Source organism: Barbatula barbatula (assembly GCF_947034865.1).
Source record: "Barbatula barbatula genome assembly, chromosome: 6".
NCBI lineage: Eukaryota > Metazoa > Chordata > Actinopteri > Cypriniformes > Nemacheilidae > Barbatula > Barbatula barbatula.
Window position 1 is genome coordinate 18,831,774 of NC_136765.1, and position 19,458 is coordinate 18,851,231.

Genomic DNA, 19,458 nt, shown 5'->3' on the forward strand with positions numbered 1-19,458 from the left:
GGGTAAAACAAGAACAAGGGTATAAACATGACAGGAAAACAGGAACACTGACTAACTATACTGGACAGGACTAATACTAAGACAACACCAGAAATAAATACAAAGGACACAGGAACTCACCCACACAAATCAAAATGAACCAGCACAAGACAGAAGACACAAGGGCATTAAATGAGGGATCAAATCAAGAGGGAGCAGGTGTTGGGCATGAAATCAATGACAAGCAATAACAAGGAGATGAGAGAGAGCGTATGGCAAACCAAATCAACAATAATTGCCTCTCTCCACATTAAACATGAGGTTCTGTCATGATCCTGCCACTAGACCAAGAGAAACCTGACATGATGTGGCAGAATTATGACAGAAGCCCCTCCTTAAGAAGCGGCAACCTGACGCTCCTCAAGGCACAAAAAAGACAAGACAGACTATGACACTGATAAAAACAAGGCAACATGATAATTACAATAACCAAAACGAGGAAGCACAAGTGTCACAGTATGATAGAATGCTTAGAGCACGGTATATGTGTAAACGTGTTTCTCACCCTGGCAGCTAGTTCCATTCACTTGTCTATATCCCTGTGGGCAGTTGCACTGGTATGAGCCCACTATATTCACGCACTGGCCCACGCCATCACACGTCTGTTGTAGCGCAATACACTCATCCACATCTACAAACATTACAATACTTTAATATAATATCCAATTAATTTCACATGATAATAACAGTTGTATAAATCATAGACACACATGTACTCTCGTACCGTCACATTGGTCTCCTGTGGAGGAGAGTACGAAACCTGGCTCACAGTTGCAGATGAACGACCCCTCTGTGTTCTGACAGTGACCTTGTGTACACACACTGTCATCCTGGCATTCGTCAATATCTGTGACACACACACACACAGACATAAAGTTTGCTCAGTTCCGTTTCTGCTTCTCTGTTTTGTTTAGGTTTTGTAATCCGATTGTTTGACATCGAAGAAACAAACAAAGATGAGTTGGCACAATCCTGCACGTCAAAACTCGCATCATGTAAAAGGCTGAGCAATATGAAGCTTTCAAACTTCCAACAACATAGGGAGAATACAAAACAAGTGAGGGACAATACAGAACAAATCATGGGAGAACATATATCAATAATTGGAAACGTGCTGTGGGTGTGACTTTCATCTTATAAAATAAAATAAGAGCAGATTTGTTAGCTGATGATAAAGTGATAACCAGCTGAAAACCAAAAACGAACCAAAATCTGATGAACGGTGGACGTATGATACCTGTGCAGGTTTTGCCATCAACATCAAGCAAGAAGCCTTTGTCACACGTGCAGACGAAATATCCCTCCAGATTGGTGCAGTGACCATGAGCACACACACTTTCATCCAGACATTCATTTATATCTGCAGAGAGAAGGTCACACACACAATACATCTGAGGGAATATAGCGCTGTGGGTCACATTTATAAAGGCCTTCTCATTCGTCAAAAAGTAACTGTGCTCGTATTAATGCACAATTAAACTGATCTCATACAAGCACAAGCAAAAGAGTTTTCAAACTTCTGATTGGAGGGAAAGTTCTGTGTTTTACCGACACACTGGCCGTTTCTTCCCACAAATCCATCCGGACATGGAGAACACATGAAAGAGCCCAGAGTGTTATAGCAGAGACCAGACGGACACACTTGACTTTCCCGACATTCGTCGATATCTACAGAAAGATAGAACAGAAAGAGAAAAAGTCAATATAAAAGAAAGCTATCCGTCCAGGCAGTTGTTTTGGCAGCAGAGGTTCTGTATCTGTCAGGTCTGACGGTTTTATAGAGGGTCTCTTCTTATGGATGGGTGTTATTGTTGTCTTACTGAGAGATGGACAGGAGACGACTGACTCAGGTGGTGGAAAAGCGAGTGAAAGAAAAAACATTTTGACTTCAGAAAGCCGCTCCGATTGCTGCCTACAATTCCATGATGTACGACATCCACCCTGCCTGCTTTCCAACCATCCATTTCACTTTATCGCTTCTTCGAACTGCTGCTAAAGACACTTCATCTTTACTCTCAATGGATATGGTTCAAAAATGTTTTTAGAGCTTGAAAAGACATCACCTAATTACTACCACAACAGATTTCTGGAGAAAAGTTGAGAGGCGAACGCATTAGCTACCACACATTTTCATTACTTTTCCAGTTCAATATCCAGATAAATACTCATAGAAAGCATTGCTATTGTCATGATTAGAGTCAGACGTGCTAAGAAACAATGATAAATATTTAAACATGGTTTTGCGTGATTGTTATAATAAAAAAGTAAAATATGCGGAGGAAACCTCAAAGTGGTTTGCGGGATGAATTACCCAATGAATCAACTGAAAATTACAACACGAAACTGGAATTGAAGTCAATATCTTACATACTCAACGCGTTACAAGCAAAGCAGTTTAGAAATGAAGTAATACAGTTTTTTTATAGATTGACTTCATTACTGGCTTTAAGCAAACAAACAGCTGCATTAAATTGTTGACGCACAGCAGTTTTACAAATTCCAGATTACAGAATTAAGGTGGGACGCATTCTTACATGGCCATTTTTTTTACAAAACCAAAAGAGGAGATTACTGGAACAGTTCAATCAGTAAACCAGAGAAACCACAGCGCTGGCCATATCGCTTTATACAGACATAATGAGCCAGTATGAATTTGCTAATATGAGGAAAAGATCTGTTTTCCAAGAATCGTAGACTCCAACGTTTCCTCATCTGCGGCTGAGTTTTTGGGTGACGCGGTTGAGGGTACGATAATACTTCTCTTCTTCCTCCACAAACCTCAGAGTGTGTCACAGGGAGGCGGTTTATACCTCGTCTAACCTCCAAAACCAGATAATGGCATGCACACAGGATGTGTTTGGAGTTAAGAAAGAGGCAGAGCTCTGTCTGTATTTAGATGACCACATTGTGGGCTAAGACCAAAAACAGACTTCATATGGGTGCTGATCCGTCTGGATCAAAATAAAAGCCGAGTGAAGGAGTGGAGTGCCAGTGACCTGTGAGGAAAAATAGCCCCAAACCTCCAGAATGCCAGGATGCACTCAAACAGAAATGGGATTAAGCCAGCAAGGACAAAGAGGACAAGTCACTGTAGATTCTATGTAAATAGATTTTTATCAAGGAGCTCATTCGGTTGTTCTGTTCCTTTACTGGTAAAGTATTGTGTTAGCAGCGCACAAGTTCTGGGATCGATCCCTAGAGAATACGCATACTAATAAAAAGTATAACCTAAATGAGCACTTTGCATAAAAGCATCTGCCTGAATGTAAATGATACAGGGCCTGTTTGAACCCATCAAATTTTTTTAAACAGTAAACCTTGCTTAATTTTTTTTTTACATTGAATGCTACCCCAGATCTCTGACTTACTTTATTTGTGTGTGTTATTATGGGTAAGTTTGTTTGCGTGACAGAGTCTTGTAATTACCCAAGCAGCTGGTGCCCTCCTCATTCGACATGAAGCCAGGCTCACATCTACACTGGAAACTGCCCGGGGTGTTCTGACAGTGACCATTAGCACACAAACCTGGGCTTTCCGCACACTCGTCAACATCTGTCAAAAATAATCATAAACAAATAAGTGACTTTTGCATGAAATCTGAAAGTCTACAAGGCATGTGAGTATCAAATCTTTCTGTAACATTCTGGCTACCAAGATACTTTCCATCATTATATCCTATAATCCCGTTCATGTGGTTTATCAACATTTATTTTAAACTTATGCTTGACCTCTCACCAAAACATGTGGTGCCCTCGCTGTCAGTTCTGAAGCCAGTGTCACAGTAGCATATATAGCTGTCAGGTGTGTTAACACAGACCCCGGGGCCACAAATATCAGGCTTTACATGACACTCGTCAATCACTGAGATGATAGAAAGAGAGAGAGAGAGAGAGAGAGAGAGAGCCAAACTATGGTCATCTTTTACAAAAACAAAACATAATGCATTAAATAAACATAATGGGCAAATACATTTACAGCTACAAAGACTCATAAGTAAACAAATAACTCATCCATTGCATCACTTATTAGAAGCAGACGTTTATTGGCTATAAAGGGACTGTTATGATATGAATCTTTCATTCTCTGCGGGAAGGAGAAAGCGGCTAAGCAAACATCTATCCGGAGAATGAGGATAACATAACTTTTATTAAGCCTCCGTCAACAGTTACACTGATAAGATCCCTGAGGACTTCCACAAAGTGTCAACTTCCAAAAAGTAAGAAGAGAGATAGAGAGTGTATGTGAGGTATCAAATATCTGCTTGGAAGAAGAACTAAAATATCTTTGCAACTTCCTAATTGGTCCCTTGCTTTTTGCAGCCTGTCTTGAAAGTGGGGAACATACCGTTCATCACTTCCTGGAAAATGAATACCAAAAATAAACTTAAACGGACGAGTCAGCAAAAGGTTAAACAGGCTAAAATCCAATGCATAATGTCCTGTCAGTTCAGTTTTAAGAGCCTCTCTACATAGGCATAGAAAGCATCAATCTGAGGGAGACATACAAGATCAATAGATGGATGACATTCACCTGCCAGTTGTGTTGGTGAGATTTCTTGACTTGCATGGGAGGGCAGAATTTCCACTGGAGCAGGAGGTGACACCTCCTCCCTCACCTCTACAGAGCAGCAAGGAACGAGCAAAAGAGAGAAAGAGTTAGAAATTCTTCTCATTAAGCATCAAGATTATTTTGCATCCTTCCTGAAAATGCTCAATGGAAAATTCCCAACTTCTGGACGCAGATCAGTGAGATCACACTGTGAGCCATCATTGTCAACCCTCTGCATGTGTTTGTTCGGACCCCTTTTGCAGATTCGACAAAAAAGAACTGCATTGTTTCAATAAAAAGCCGTCGATCACAACTACTTCAGGACTCTATGCACATGTCCAGTGGGTCAGCTGTACAGGTTCACCGCCGTTTGATGAACTGTCAGAAGAAAGATGTTGAGGAAGATAAGAGAGAAATAAAGACAGGTGGACAGGTGTTTGGAGGGCACCAAGGTAAATAGTAGACAGGTATTTGGATAGAGACAGAAAAGGTTACTGGGGGAAACAAAAAACAAAATATAGGTAGACATATGGAAAGGGAACAGATAGAAAGCACGGTTTTGCAAATGGACAGGATAACAGACACACACTTGGAGTAGAGACAGGTAGACGTGTGGATAGTTGTTTGAAGGGGGACAAGTAAAGACGTGTTTATAGGCATATGCATGTAAGGATTGAGGACAGGCTCCATCCTGACTGTAAACGCCTGTCCGGCATATACCACTCACTTATCAACTCTCATCTGGGTGGGTAAAAGTCACCTTGAAACAGAGAGACAACACACACATTTAAACCCACGTACAGTGACCAACTGAACATATCTTAATGCACAAAGTGGGCGGTGCTTAAACATCTTTAAAGAAGAGTTTAAATCTCACAAATGTTAAACCTTGCTTCCCTTCATTGTCTCTTTTACAAACACACATACACACAATCTCTTGATGCTTAAGGTTCTGGCGCGAGTGTTGTTGGAGGATGAAATGAAATGTGCTTTGATCTGCACATACACCATAAACACTAAAATGAGCCCCTTATCTCATCCAGAAACCACACTTATCCTAAACTGAGCCATTAGAGACTCTTCAAAGACTTGATCACATGGCAAGATCTTCCCTAATTACTTCATTAGAGAGTTTTTCCTAATGGGTTTATCTTTTGAAATGTTTGATGATGCTTTTGAATCTATTAAAACGATAAGTCATGCAGGTTTAACATCGTTCTGTCTCCTTAAACACATTAACATGGTAGTCTGCATTCTTACAACAATCCTGGATGTCAAACACGAAGAAAACTTTAATTACTTTTATCCAAAGCAACTTTTTGTCTCATTTTGTTCAAGCCAAGACCATTTAGACGAAAATGTTTATCCAAGGTGATCGCTAACAGGTGCACAACACCAAGCGCAAACCATGAATGTAGTCAAAATAACCAAATCCGTTCATTGTCACAATGGTGACAAGTACAAGGTGAACTTCAGTAGACCAACATCAGTTTCAGAGCCACTTTGAAACTGTGGTACGGTCCCCTAGCAACAGGACAAAAATGTAATAAAAGACCAAGGACAAATACTTTTCTCCGGGATCCTGGCCCACCTCCACGGCACTTTTCAGCAGCGCAATGCTTTTACAGGCTGCTTTTGCAGAGAGGCCATAAAACCTGTGCAGTTTATATTGTGAGAGCGTGCTGAAAGGAGAAAACATAATGTGATGCGCTGATCTTTTGGAATCCTTCGTCGGTTTTGACTTTGCCTTTCCGAGGTGGAATCAATGGCAGCAAGTCTAATGACTCTCTCCGGTACAGAGAGATATGTCCTGTCTGTTCACTTTCTATAGGAACACAGAGTCTTGGCTACATTCTGGACATCTCATTCTTCTCTACACCAATGCCAAGCCTCATTCCATTGCCCGGTGCCAAGGGTGCTTGTGATGACATTTAAACAGGGAAGGAGAAAAAAGGGCAGGAAAGAGTGGATTTTGGGTGAACTTGTGTAGCTATTGTGGATCTCCTTGAAGAGTGACAAAATATTTGCGTTACAATCCCACACCTGGACACTGTCCTTTACACCTGTTTTTGTGTCGTTATATATTCGTGTATGATGTTTTTTGTAAATTGGTTTAAAACAATTGCCAAAAATATAAAATTGCATACAGTTCAACATTAAAGAAAATTATTTAATTAATTTAGAAGTTTTTGTTGGTAACTGTACCAGCTTTTCTTAATAATGTCCTGGGTGATCATAATATCTGTAATAGCACATTTGACTCACCGGGTAGCTGTCTCTCTGTGATGCTGAGAGCCTCTATGGGCTGCTGCAGGGTAGGGAAGGGCACAGGAGGGTCTACAGGAACCTGGTGTCTGATTGCAGGATTGCCTTGCCCCTGACCATCTGTATGGCCGTGTCCAGCAGGTGGCTTGGGCTTGTAAATGTATGGTGTGGTCACATGGTAACCCATTCCTCCAGGACAAATCTCTTTAAATGCAGCTACGAAAAAGAACAGACTTTCATCAAACAACAGCCATAATATCTGTCCGTTCACTATGGTCAAACATAGAACCATCATTCTAAAACCTAATGTTTAACATGCTTTAAATATTTCATCATATAGAATCAAATTGACTTTTCTAATTGCAAATAATTGCAATAAAACCTCACAAACTCCCAAAATAATACTATAAGGGCTAGATTTACTTAACAGGGTGAAATAGTGCGAGAGCGCAATTAAACAGAAGTGTAGATGGGAGAGGAAATTTCTTCGGGTGATTTACTAATAAGGCGCAATAAAAACATAGGCGCAGTATCTTATTCCTATGATGACAAACACAATCTACCAAGAGCAGCTCAAATTAGCGCATGGTTTAAGACATGCTTTTTGTAAGCGTTAAATAAAGCCACAAATACCAGTACAATAACAAGCGCAAAGCTTCGTAAATCGCATTGGGTGTGATTCATTTAATGGACCAGTGTGTAATTATCCCTCAGAGGATCTATTGACAGTAATACAACATAATACACATAACTATGTTTTCAGAGGTGTATAAAGACCTTACATAATGAAGCATTATGTTTTTATAACCTTAGAATTAGCTATTTCTATCTCAATATACCGCAGGTCCCCTGTTTCTACAGTAACCCCAAAAAGAAAAACTGCTCTATGGAGCGTGTTTCGTAAATATTTTATCTCCTTTAGCAAAAACTTAACAATATCGTATTCCTCTCTAAGCCTCCATAGTGCTTCGAAAGAGAGGGGTGGTTTGAGTGGTTGGTTGCAATTCGCGACCTCATCGCTAGATGCCGCTAAATATTACACAATGGTCCTTTAAACACCCTCTTCCCATAAAGCACTACTCCTACAAATGCGTATACTACCGCAAGCTGTTAGTAAATCTGTCCCTAAGGCTCTTTTTGTGTTTTAAGGAGGTGCCAGATGTAAAAACAAATGTATTAAATGGAAGAATCTCTAATCTTACACTGCCTTTCAGTACATTAAGCCATTTTTATTTGACAAAGTAAATCAAAGGAATCAAAGACATTCAAAAACAAAAGTGTGCAAATAATATTTAGAGAGCACTAAAATGTACAGTCTAAGGTTGAAATGAACATGAATAGTGACAGTAGACCTCAGACAGGAAGCAAAATATAATTTAAAGGTCAGGAAAGAGGTCATGAAAATAAACAATAACAGCACAAATGAATTGCGTGTAAAAGCATCTACGTAGCAGAGCTGTGGAACACACATGCAAACCCCAGTGGAATGTATTGTAGGATAGAAAGGCAGTGGCCAGGATATTTGGTAGAGAGATACAAGGTGGGACCAACAGGGGGCGTGTCTCAGGCGGCTTACCTGTCCCAGGTAGGGGGCAACGGTCACAGCGAGGGCCCCAAGCTTTGCCCACACTACAACAGCACAACTGTTTACTCAGCTGAGTGGACACGGGGTGCAAGCACTGCTTTCCTGAACTGACCAATCGGAAGCAAGCACCCTTCTCCTCGTGCAGAGCAGGTGTTTCGGCTGGTTACCATGGAGACGGAAGAAGGGAGGAAGGAGAGGAGTGTGCACGGTGTGTGACACAAACATGGAGGAGAGACAAACAGAGAAAAAAAAGACAAGAAAAGAAATTCCCTTCACCTTTTGCACCACTTAAATGCCATAAGAGAACAATTGCCTGTATAACCACATTACACAAGACAGGAAAAGTGAAACGATTGTTTAAAAAGGTTTTGGGAAAAGACGTACAGCCGACCAAGTGCACAGACATTACCAAAGCAGAAAGTTTGCGAAAGATGTGATACAAGCGTTAATATGCGAGAATGCACTTGATTTCAAACATTTCTTTAAAATCATTTGACATCTAAATTACATTCCTCTAAAAGAGCTTTTAGGCCTGCTAAATAGTGTTAAACACACCTCTCATGAACAAACAAACCTAGAACCTCTGATCCTGAATAAAACACCATGTTCTGAAGGTGTCATTTGGCAAGCTCTTCCAGAGAAAGGTTCAGCGTCTATATTTATCACACTAACACAGACAGCACACTCGGGTAACCTCATAAAATCATAAAGAACGTTTTTTTGTGCACCGCTGATCGCCACCAGAACATTTTCATGCTTGTTCGTGTCTGAATTGCAGAGAACCTTCCATTGACTTGGCAGCCACAGTTAGCGTTAGATGCCATGTTAGGTCATGCTGCTAGCTCTGCTAATGGGCATTTCTCACCGTTAGCCTACTCAACGGTACAAGATGAAGTGATTAGCTGAAATGGATCTATTTAAAATAATTAAAGTTGTCTTTAAGCAGGTATGCATGGAGAAAGCAGGAATGTGCCAGAGAAATCAGCCTTCCGGGTTACAATGGATTTAAGGAAGAGTGGAGAAAAAGGGAGAACCGGAGAAAGGAGATGAGACTTACGGATGCAGGTGGAGAGCGTGGGGTCAGGCATGAAGCCGGGGTTGCAGAAACACTTATAGCTGCCCATGTTGTTGATGCATTGTCCATTGGGACAAACACCTGGGATCTGACATTCATCAACATCTGAGGACAATAACACAAATGACGACTTAATTGAGAGTACACACACACACACACACACACACACACACACATTTTACACTGTCAGGCCACTGAGTGCAAAGGGTGTGTGCATTTGTCATTCTTAGTCAGTTATGGAATACGAGCTGTTGCTGCGAGTTGGACATAGATCTAACACAATTCCTAATGCAATGCTAATGTGTTCCTGATGTAAGTAATCCAGTGATGGAGAGAGGGTATACACATTTTCACAAGCATCCAAACAGCCCGCGGGAGCTATCGATCAAGGCTGTGACATCATAATGGAAGAAATACATTTCACTACTTATCTGTGGCGATAGCTGATTTAAATTATTATTTAATGCAAACTAACACAAGGTAGACCACACGTACAAATAAACACAGTAAAGGTACTATTAAGAGTAAATTATCCTCTGGAAATAATAGTTTTATTATTATATTATTACATTTCCACCCACAAACTACATATTTATCTATACACTATATAAAGGTGCTTCACAGCAATGCCATAAAAGAACCATTTTTAAATATCTCTTTCTTACCTTTTTATAACCTGAAGAATATTTGTCACCACAAAGAACCTTTTGTGAAACAGAAAGGTTCTTTGGATTTTAAAGGCTCATTATAGAACCATTTAGAGAAAAACAGTTCTTCTTCTATGACATCGTAGAGCACCTTTATTTTTAAGAGTCTATTTCTTCATTTACCAATAGAACCTGCCACTAAGGGAAACATGAGCAAATGATCTATCATTGCCCATGAATCAAATCTGAATTACTGATAGCAGGAAGAGATTCTACAGAGTCTTGCAGGACATTAAAACCACAGGAAACGTCTTTGCTAACACACTTAAAACTTTAGCGTGATGCAAGAAGCATCAATGTTTTGAGCCTCAGATGAAGTAAGCCGGAGAGATTATGTTCTGATTTGGATAACTTTATACTCCAAACGTTAATTCTCTAAAAACTGTTTTTGTGTTGCAAACAAGTCTGTGAAAACAACACTTGCTGACAAATGTATTTAGGCTCAATTTGAAAGACATTGTAAAACATGGAAACTCATGAATATGTTCTGTATATCAATGTCTAATGGGAGATTGCAGTTAAAGAAATAGCAGTCAGAAGAACAAACTTTTGAAAAAAAAATATTATAACACAATACTGGCGTAATTTATAAAAACTAATTTTACACTTCAATTCAAATGAATGTTCCTTAAAGTATGCTTTATTTCGGTATTTTTGTCTTGCTTTATTGCACTTGAGTATGTCTCTGTGTTCCAGAGTGGCAGATCTGGGCAAGACAAGTTACACCAGACTCCAAACTCCAGCAGCCAGACCACACGCTGGGCACTTCCCCCAACACAGCCTGCTTCACTTTTAGCTGTGGTTCAGCTCTGGGTTTGGCAGCCTAGGGAACTAGTGGTGGCTGCTAATAGCATATGTATTTGGCATCTTGGGGTGTTTGGAGGGAGAGAGAAAGACAGATGTAAGCAAGACAAATAGAGGGAAAAGTCTTTATATATTATTTAATATAATATTAAATATGTTTTTTTACTTTAAAGTAGTCACTCTTTGCAGAAATGTGCATTTTATCAACCAGCTTCTTGAGGTACAGTTTCAGCCTAAGAAGTTTTTAACAGATACTGAGGAAGTTTCAAAAGTTGTCCAGACTCTAATTGGCTGGTTTTCTTCACTAACCTTTTTAATCAACATGAATATATTTGTTTTGCAATTACATATGTTGGCACATTGTTTACATTCATATGGGTAGTTGACAAATAAACCGTGCATGTGTCCTATGGTGTGACATGGCAAACGTTAAGAAAATAAACTAACTTCTCTCTTATGCTATTAATAAATATAAGTATTAATAATATAAAATAATGTATTATTAACAGGGTTTCTGTATGCCTTAAGATCAAAATATTTGTAAGATCATAAAACCGTTTCCGTCAACTGACATTAAAGTTATTGTAAGGTGTATATGTGTGTGTGCATGTGTGTATACATACTGTATTGACATAACATAAGGTACTTTTACTATGATATATGCTCTTCCCCAACCCAAACAGGATATATAGACAAAACAAACTTGATTGATCGTTTAGATGCTTTACGGCTTTTCGTGTTTGAGCAGTCAAATGCAAAGGCACGTGGGGGGTGAACTGAATTATATATGTGTCATTGACATACAGGTGCGCACACCCCTCTGTCTAATCATTTACACCCCGCTTTGAGCCTCCCACTATTTTTCAATCTCTCTCGCTTTCTTTCTGTGTTGGCTGATTGATGAAAAATCATTCTTTATGGCCCATTTCTTTAGGATGAGAAAATGAAAGGGCTTTCTTTGGCAAAAATAGACAATCAATGCACGAATGTGGCACAGCACGCATACAGGTACACGCTCTAAATGCAGGAACCAAACAGTCGACGGTGAACACATATACACAATACAGCATCACAAGAAACAGATACATGATTCTTACCGACACACCGAGTGGCATTCACCCTCTTATAGCCCGGAGGACATTCAATCATGGTGGTTGGCCTCTGCAGAGGAATTGCTTCAGAGAGAAAGAGAGAGAGAGAGACCAGAACAAAAATGAACAGCACATTTAGTTAAACATCAGCAAACTTAACAAAACATTTGGTTTACTTAGAAAACAATAAAGGAAAAAACACTCTACATAACCGTCTAACTGTTTATAGGTTTGTCTTGGGGAAGATCCTGGGATTGAGAATGTATAAAACACAGACAGTATATCTCTTCTTAATAACATTATAAATAGAGCAGAGAGGAAAAGACAGAGAGTGTGACAACATTGGCAAATCATATTTTAAGCCGGCTATTGAAATAAATGAGGCTGAACCCTGGACTTATTTACATCACACCTCAACACTTGCGTTCAGGTACTGCCATGCTGCTCCGCCTGGCTTCTATTTACATTACATGCCAACTGATGCCATAGCAAGTATATGCCTTCAGCTGTTGCTAACAGACCTCTAAAACAGTCGTAAACTCTACGTCAACTTCACACCTCACATGTATATACAGTATACTGAAGCTTGTGCCCCTCAAATAAAGTCAACATCCACATTAAAGTGACACATAGCTGTTGTTTTGTGTCAATACAATGGAAGTCAATGTTGGCCAATGTTGTTTGGTTACCAACATGCTACAAATAGCTTTTTGTTTGTTCTTAAAGTATAAAGAGGGTCATGCATATATGAAATCGGTAATGAATTTTTATCTTTAAGTGAACAATCCTTCAAATGAAGCAACAACACTTGAATTGGCATATGAAGACTGAAACAACAATCCTGAAATATTTGAGACTTGTTTTTGATTTGTGAATGTTTATTTTGGTGACATCCATAAGGTTTAGATCAGCAATATGTCTGGGAATGCACAGAATGCAAGGACATCCCTATATGGCCAGAGAGTTTCAAAACTATGTTCTCATATACTGTACAGTGAAGTGGGGTCTCAGATAATTTTCTGGAGGGATTTAGAGAAACTGACTTTAGGAACAGTGACTAAGCATGGAAGAAACACAACCGAATGAGTAAATGTGTGCGCGCTCATGTTTGTGCGTGTGTGGAAGCAGGTCATTACTTAAGCCGGAGTGTGTGCCAGGTGAGTCAGCAAGTCAGTAAGTTCACAGCATGTGTAACCAAATACTTCAAAGTTTTTTGTCTGCCCACTTATTATGTTCTTTCCTTTTCTCTGTGGAATCCATCCTCTTCTACTCTCTCTCTCTCTCTCTATTAGGACCATGTGTCAGTTGAGTCATAGTCTCTCAAATGGTTTTTAACAGAACCCCCAACTGTTACTTTTCAGAGTTAGTGAGAATAAGGGCTGGGCCTCAGATGAATCATGCTTTCCCGCTCTTTTTGGACCGTACCGTTGTGAAATCCTCGGCTCAATTGCCGAAAAATGTACTGCTTGCTTTACATCAATGTCTTTCAATAAACATTTGAATTGTTACACTGTGCCATAAGAGATGTAAGCTTGTGTTGGTCTAAGAGTGTGAAACATCTGTGTGAGATATTTTAATGTCAGAGAAACGTTTCTGTGCAAGAGACATGTTTATGTGTGAGACAGATATATGTGACGCTTGTGTTTAAGAGTAAGATAAATATCTGTGTGAGAAATGTTTGTGAGAATGAGATATTCTTGTGTGTGAGAGTGAGACAGACATCTATGAGCGTTTTTTGAGTGTAAGAGAGAAATATATCTGTATCAGAGATGTTTCAGAGTTTGACATTGAGACAGATATCTCTGTGAGAGTGAGACACATATACGCATGCTTGAGAGTACGACAGAGAGTGTGTGAGAGAGTGATATCTGTGTGATAAATGTGTGGGAGTGAGAGAGATGAATGTGTGAGAGTGAGACAGATATTTTACACAATCTTACATGTTTTTTTGGGGCATTTCTGGCATTTGTGGAATCCCCATGATGTGCCCACCGTCCCGCAGCAGGCGTCCTGTTTAGAGAGTCCAGGCAGAGCTTTCCCACACTATAATGAAATAAAACACAATCAAAGCCAAATCAAATGAGTTGCTGAAAAAGAAAGAGAGATACTCATCTGCAAATGAATGAGACCCACGCACTTCACGTACATAATTCTGCTCACGCACAACTCTTAATCTCAATTCTCTCTGATCAACGCGCTGATTGGTTTTCCCTGGCTGAATCTAATCTGCCCTACCAGCCGTGAACCCAGCGGCACTCCTAGAGACAGCAATGATACACAATGCAAACAATTGCCGACAGTACCATTACTGAAAGGCAAGATCTCAGCGGCCTGATAACAGTCTCCTCTCTTCAGACAAGACAAGACGAAGTCACAAATTAAGTCTGAACGGGTGCAAAAACAGCCGAGGCACTTTACGATTAGAGAGAGTAAACAGGCAACACTTGGATTGAGGTGAACCTGATAATAAAAACTTGATAGATGAACAACTACGGGAAGAGAAGACGAATGGATGTTCTATGACGCAGGAGGCAGGACTTAAGACAAAACTTTAGAGTTTCGTTTGACCTTCGGTTCTTTTATTCAACAGAATCATCATCTCTCTGACCTGCATCCCGGTGGTCTCCTGGAAGCAGCGTCCCAGCTGGCTCTTAGATGTCACCGGCTGGTATTGGAGGTATGTTTGTTGGTTAGGATAAATGACTCCGCTGTGTCCGTGTTGGATGCTCTGACTGCTGCTGGACTCAGAGATGTGGTAGGTGAAGGAGTGGCTGGACTGCGAGTTCTTCACCTGACCATTATTGTCCACAGGAGACACCTGGTGGATCTGGACTGAGGCCTCTGGGGGATGTTTCACGTGGACATTCACCAAACCTTTTTTAAGTAAAAAAAATAGCAGTGCTTTGATACCAGCAAATCGACACAAACAAATAAACTGTTTCAGAGCCAATTGATGCATTATTTAACAAGCAAATTCATATCAAAATTTCTGCAGAAACACAAACGGAAGGAATGTTAGGAATGTGACCTTGGTTTTGTCCAGTGCCATAGGTCAGGGGAAGAGTGTGTGTTGAGTGCACATGTGTCTTCTGTCCGTTTGCCAACGTCTGTTGCCCATGATGACCATTTGGATTCTGCATTTGGCAAAATTTTCCGGTAAAGTTGGGTGGGCACTGACACTTGTCCCGAGCGCTGCATTTTCCTCCGTTCATGCAGGGCAAATGGCAAACAACTAAAACACACACACACACACACACACACACACACACACACACACACACACACACAGACTAAATATGTCAGACACTGAATGAAACTGGAATTTAATGAAACTTCCTGTTTAGAGAAGCATAACATTTATTATAATCCCACTCAAACACACACAGCTGGATAAACAAACTCTGCATCCGTTTAGTAATTCCCAGCTTCTGTGCCATATCAAATGATATACACAGCAACAGAAAAATTAAGAGACCATTTTAAATTAATTTTTTCTGAATTTACTATATATACCAATGTGTTTAGGTAAAATTGTCATTGTTGTTTCATTCTGTGAACTACTAACAATATTTCTCCCAGATTTTAAATAAAAAGATTGTATCTATTTGCATTTATTTGCAGAAAATGAAAACTGGAGAAACGGGTTAAAATACCAGAGAAGACGCTCTGTATTTTTCAGATCTCAAATACTGCAAAGAAAACAAGTTCATATTCACTTTTAAGCAATGCAACATGTATTTATCTATATCAACATTCTTTTTTAATGTGATAATCTTGATTTTTATCATGTGTTTATTCAACCTTTCAGTCTTTCACATTGCTGTCTTTATGTCACTCCTGACATTTTATTTTGTTGAAATTCAACAGACCCTGGACTGGAATGTCCACAATACATCTAGAAATGCTTATTACATGAATATTTGGAGTGGTCTCTTTATTTTTCCTATGGCTGTATATGTTTGAATTACTTAATAAATGTGAAACTTAAAGAGTGGATAAATTGGCCTGTTAGGTTAAGCACTTCAGAGGAAATCTATCTAGGAACCTTGAGGTGGCGTGTAAAGACAGTTCAGAGTGACATATTTCCACTATAACATGTAATTATGGTGACGGATCATCTTCCACTTCCTTTTTTGCTTACGTTATATTTCAAAAAGTTCAATATTACACTCACATTTACTGGTGAAGTATTAATATTAGAAAAGTTGAATGATGTAATTGCACAGCTGAGGTGAATAAATGTCTGGGGGTCGACATTTTAGGGTGATATGTTTGCGTTGTGGGACCTTCTGTTTTTACATTAAAAATGATTCTGAACCGCATTTCCCTGCTATTCACAGATATTTGTTTTTATACGTTGCCAAACCGAAGCCACAAAATATAATTAGCCGTCATGAACTCATCAGGCTAAATTCTTGTTAAAACTTCATGGCTGTCATGACCACCACACCCTCTCGGCACAACATGATGTAATTTCCTCCAAACCGCAAGTGCTTAATGTGGTCGGACGTATAGCATCTAAACCAAGATGTAACAGACTTTCATTAATCTATTAACCATTAACCTTTATGAATAATCTAATATCTTTTCCATATGAGAATGTCTACAGATGTCCTCAATGTGAAGTATTGTCATATTTAGTAAATTCCCCCCAGGCGAGTAATGCTAAGTAACCCCCTCCACACACATATACGCACTAAAGCGTACAATAACAGTATATTTTCTCAGATCCAATCTCTTGCCATGTACATTTATGTATTTATATAAATATTTACAGTCTGACAAAACCATCATTTATACAATACACACAGTTCCATACTCCCTCTGCTCCAACTCAAATCTAGGACTACACAGCGCGGCACGCTCATGTATCAACATTATATCACACATGCACTCTCTCCAAAGTGAGCCAAGTAAAAGCTGGAGAAGAAGAAAAGTGCAGATGATAGTAAACAAATGAAATGTGGTTAAAAGCTGTTTAGCAGAAGAGCAGGATGCCACCCAAACCCCAGATGCGGATCATTAACTTTCACTCACACATACATGACAGCTCTTACATAGTTTATTGGGTGAATAAACTATATATGAGGCACACACATTTGATGTACTGATGAGATGATTTTCAATTGTCAAAAGTGGAATTACTATAGAAGTATACGCAGACACCCAAGCAAATTAAGTGACTCCCAGAATGGCTGACAGAAGTCATGAGCAGGGGAGACTGTGGTTGGTTGGCCCAGTTTTCATACTTTGTTGAATATCTCATGTGGAATAAACATTAGGAGAGCACAACTGCATGAAATCTCTCAGAGCAAAAAACTTTAAATGTCAAGAAATATTTTGGACAATCATCAAATTATTTTTTATGTGTCAACCAACTCAAACAATGTTCTGACCATCCACAACTCCCACTTGTTATTGTTGTATGTTGTTAATGTGACAATAATTGAGATATTAAAACACATAAATTATAAAAATCGTGTTAATTTTACACATACTGTATCGTAAACTATTCAGCACCCATTCAAATTTTCGCCATTACAGTTAAGGCCATTGCACATTGAGTCTGACATTGGTGTCCGAAATCTCCGCAGGTTAAAAAGTAAATACGACCTCATGTTGTGTCAATCACATTAACACACTGCCCGATATTTTCATCCATCATAAAAAATTCGGATTGGGTTTGATATTGACAGGGCGTTTTGACAATTCAGAGACACCGTATCACAACCCATATGTTAACAAACTGGCATAATGTGTCACAGGTGTGCAAATTCTGTCTTCTTTTACTCACCCTCAAGTTTTTCCAGACCTCTATGTACATTTCTTTGTTTCGTTGAACACAAAAAAACTATATTTCGAAGAATGTGGGAAACCAAACAGTTTTGGGGTAGTTTTTCCCTACTATGGTAGCCAATGGTGTCACTCTTTGGTTACAAACATTCTTCTAAATATCTTTCATTGTGTTCAGCAGAACTGAGACCAAATTGTAATTTTGGGCTGAACTATCCCATGTGTTCCGTTGTGTCAACCATGTGTGGTAAACTTTTCTTGTTCAGCATGGATGACCTAGAAAAACTATAAAAAACTTAAAAAGTATGTGCTCTGACACTTATTTTGAACCAGTTAGAGTAGAGATAAAGTGTGACAAAGGACTGATGAGTTCTGTCCTCAGATCAGTACCTAACGCATTACTGCAATACATTACATCCACAATGTAATTATATTAAAGGACCATTCAGCTAAATATTGATTTACACTGTGGTAATTCTTAAGTAATTTTATAAGACGGTCTATTGATCTATCGATTAGTCGCCCGAGGCTGTTTATTTGCTGCCTAAAGTATCAATTCACCATCAATATCAGGGCACCAGAGGTTTATATCATTACGAAGCCAAACCTTTGGTATCGATCCAGCCCTAATGAGTGTGTGTATGTGTGTGTGTCTCCAGTCTATGGGTTGCTGGAGCTCGGCCTGCAATCTCTCCCAGCTGTGTCTGGATCAGAGCTGAGACGCCGTTCAGCGTTCCTTATAAGGCCTCACCCGCTCGAGAGCTTGATGGAGCGAGCGAGTGAGCAAGAGAGAACGAGATCTTAGCACCAAGCACAACCTCTGTTTAAAATACGTCTCTTATTCTGGCCGTCCGCTGGAGTGTCTGTCAGAACACTTACTCCTCTGAGCTTTCCTGACCCTCTTATATGGAATATCTGTAGCTGCTGTGAACAGATTACAAAACCCACTGATGAAAACAATCTTCTGTGTGCCAGACCAAGCTGAATGCTCCCCTTGTGTCCGTAGTGTAATTTGATTTGAAAGTAGGCATTATGTAACCACTAGGGTTGTCACAAAACCAACATTTCACTAGCAGACACCCATACAAGAGACACTTCTTAGTTAATGAAATCAATACTGTACATACTGCAAAACTAATATGCCATAGATCTTAAAGGGACAGTTCACCAAATAATGAAACTTCTTTCATAATTTACTCATCCTTACGTCATTCCAACCTGTATTACTTTTTCTCCATAACACAATAAAGATATTTTGAAGAACACTGATTACCAAACAACATTGGCCTCCATTGACTTCCATTGTACAGACACAAAAATACAAATACATTTCTCAAAATATCTTCTTTTGTGTTCTACGGAAGAAAGTCACATACAGGTTTGAGACTTAAGGGTCAATAAATGATGACAGAATTTATAATATTGGCTAAAGTATCCCTTTAATCCTCTGTGTTAAAATGTAATAGAGATATTACCTTGTTCAGTTAAACAAATTAAATGTACTCAAACGCTCCTGTCAATAAGTAAACATTGCTTTTTTTCATACAAACA

General features: G+C 39.3%; 1 protein-coding gene across 3 annotated transcripts in view; it reads right to left on the reverse strand.

Annotated features, from left to right (window-relative positions):
• Nucleotides 1–19,458, reverse strand: part of ltbp1 (latent transforming growth factor beta binding protein 1) — a 59,638-nt gene that overhangs the window by 14,403 nt on the left and 25,777 nt on the right. For 2 of the 3 annotated variants that reach the window (XM_079459130.1, XM_079459129.1), the window contains exons 6-19: nucleotides 15,143–15,346; nucleotides 14,723–14,988; nucleotides 14,055–14,157; nucleotides 12,121–12,198; nucleotides 9,495–9,617; nucleotides 8,429–8,596; nucleotides 6,853–7,068; nucleotides 4,570–4,656; nucleotides 3,775–3,900; nucleotides 3,466–3,591; nucleotides 1,588–1,707; nucleotides 1,277–1,399; nucleotides 764–886; nucleotides 545–670 (exon numbers count right to left, since the gene is read on the reverse strand). In XM_079459130.1, coding sequence (XP_079315256.1) covers nucleotides 545–670; nucleotides 764–886; nucleotides 1,277–1,399; nucleotides 1,588–1,707; nucleotides 3,466–3,591; nucleotides 3,775–3,900; nucleotides 4,570–4,656; nucleotides 6,853–7,068; nucleotides 8,429–8,596; nucleotides 9,495–9,617; nucleotides 12,121–12,198; nucleotides 14,055–14,157; nucleotides 14,723–14,988; nucleotides 15,143–15,346 — 1,989 coding nt within the window. The remainder of the gene's footprint in view (nucleotides 1–544; nucleotides 671–763; nucleotides 887–1,276; nucleotides 1,400–1,587; nucleotides 1,708–3,465; nucleotides 3,592–3,774; nucleotides 3,901–4,569; nucleotides 4,657–6,852; nucleotides 7,069–8,428; nucleotides 8,597–9,494; nucleotides 9,618–12,120; nucleotides 12,199–14,054; nucleotides 14,158–14,722; nucleotides 14,989–15,142; nucleotides 15,347–19,458) is intronic. The other variant, XM_079459131.1, reaches the window with a different exon arrangement.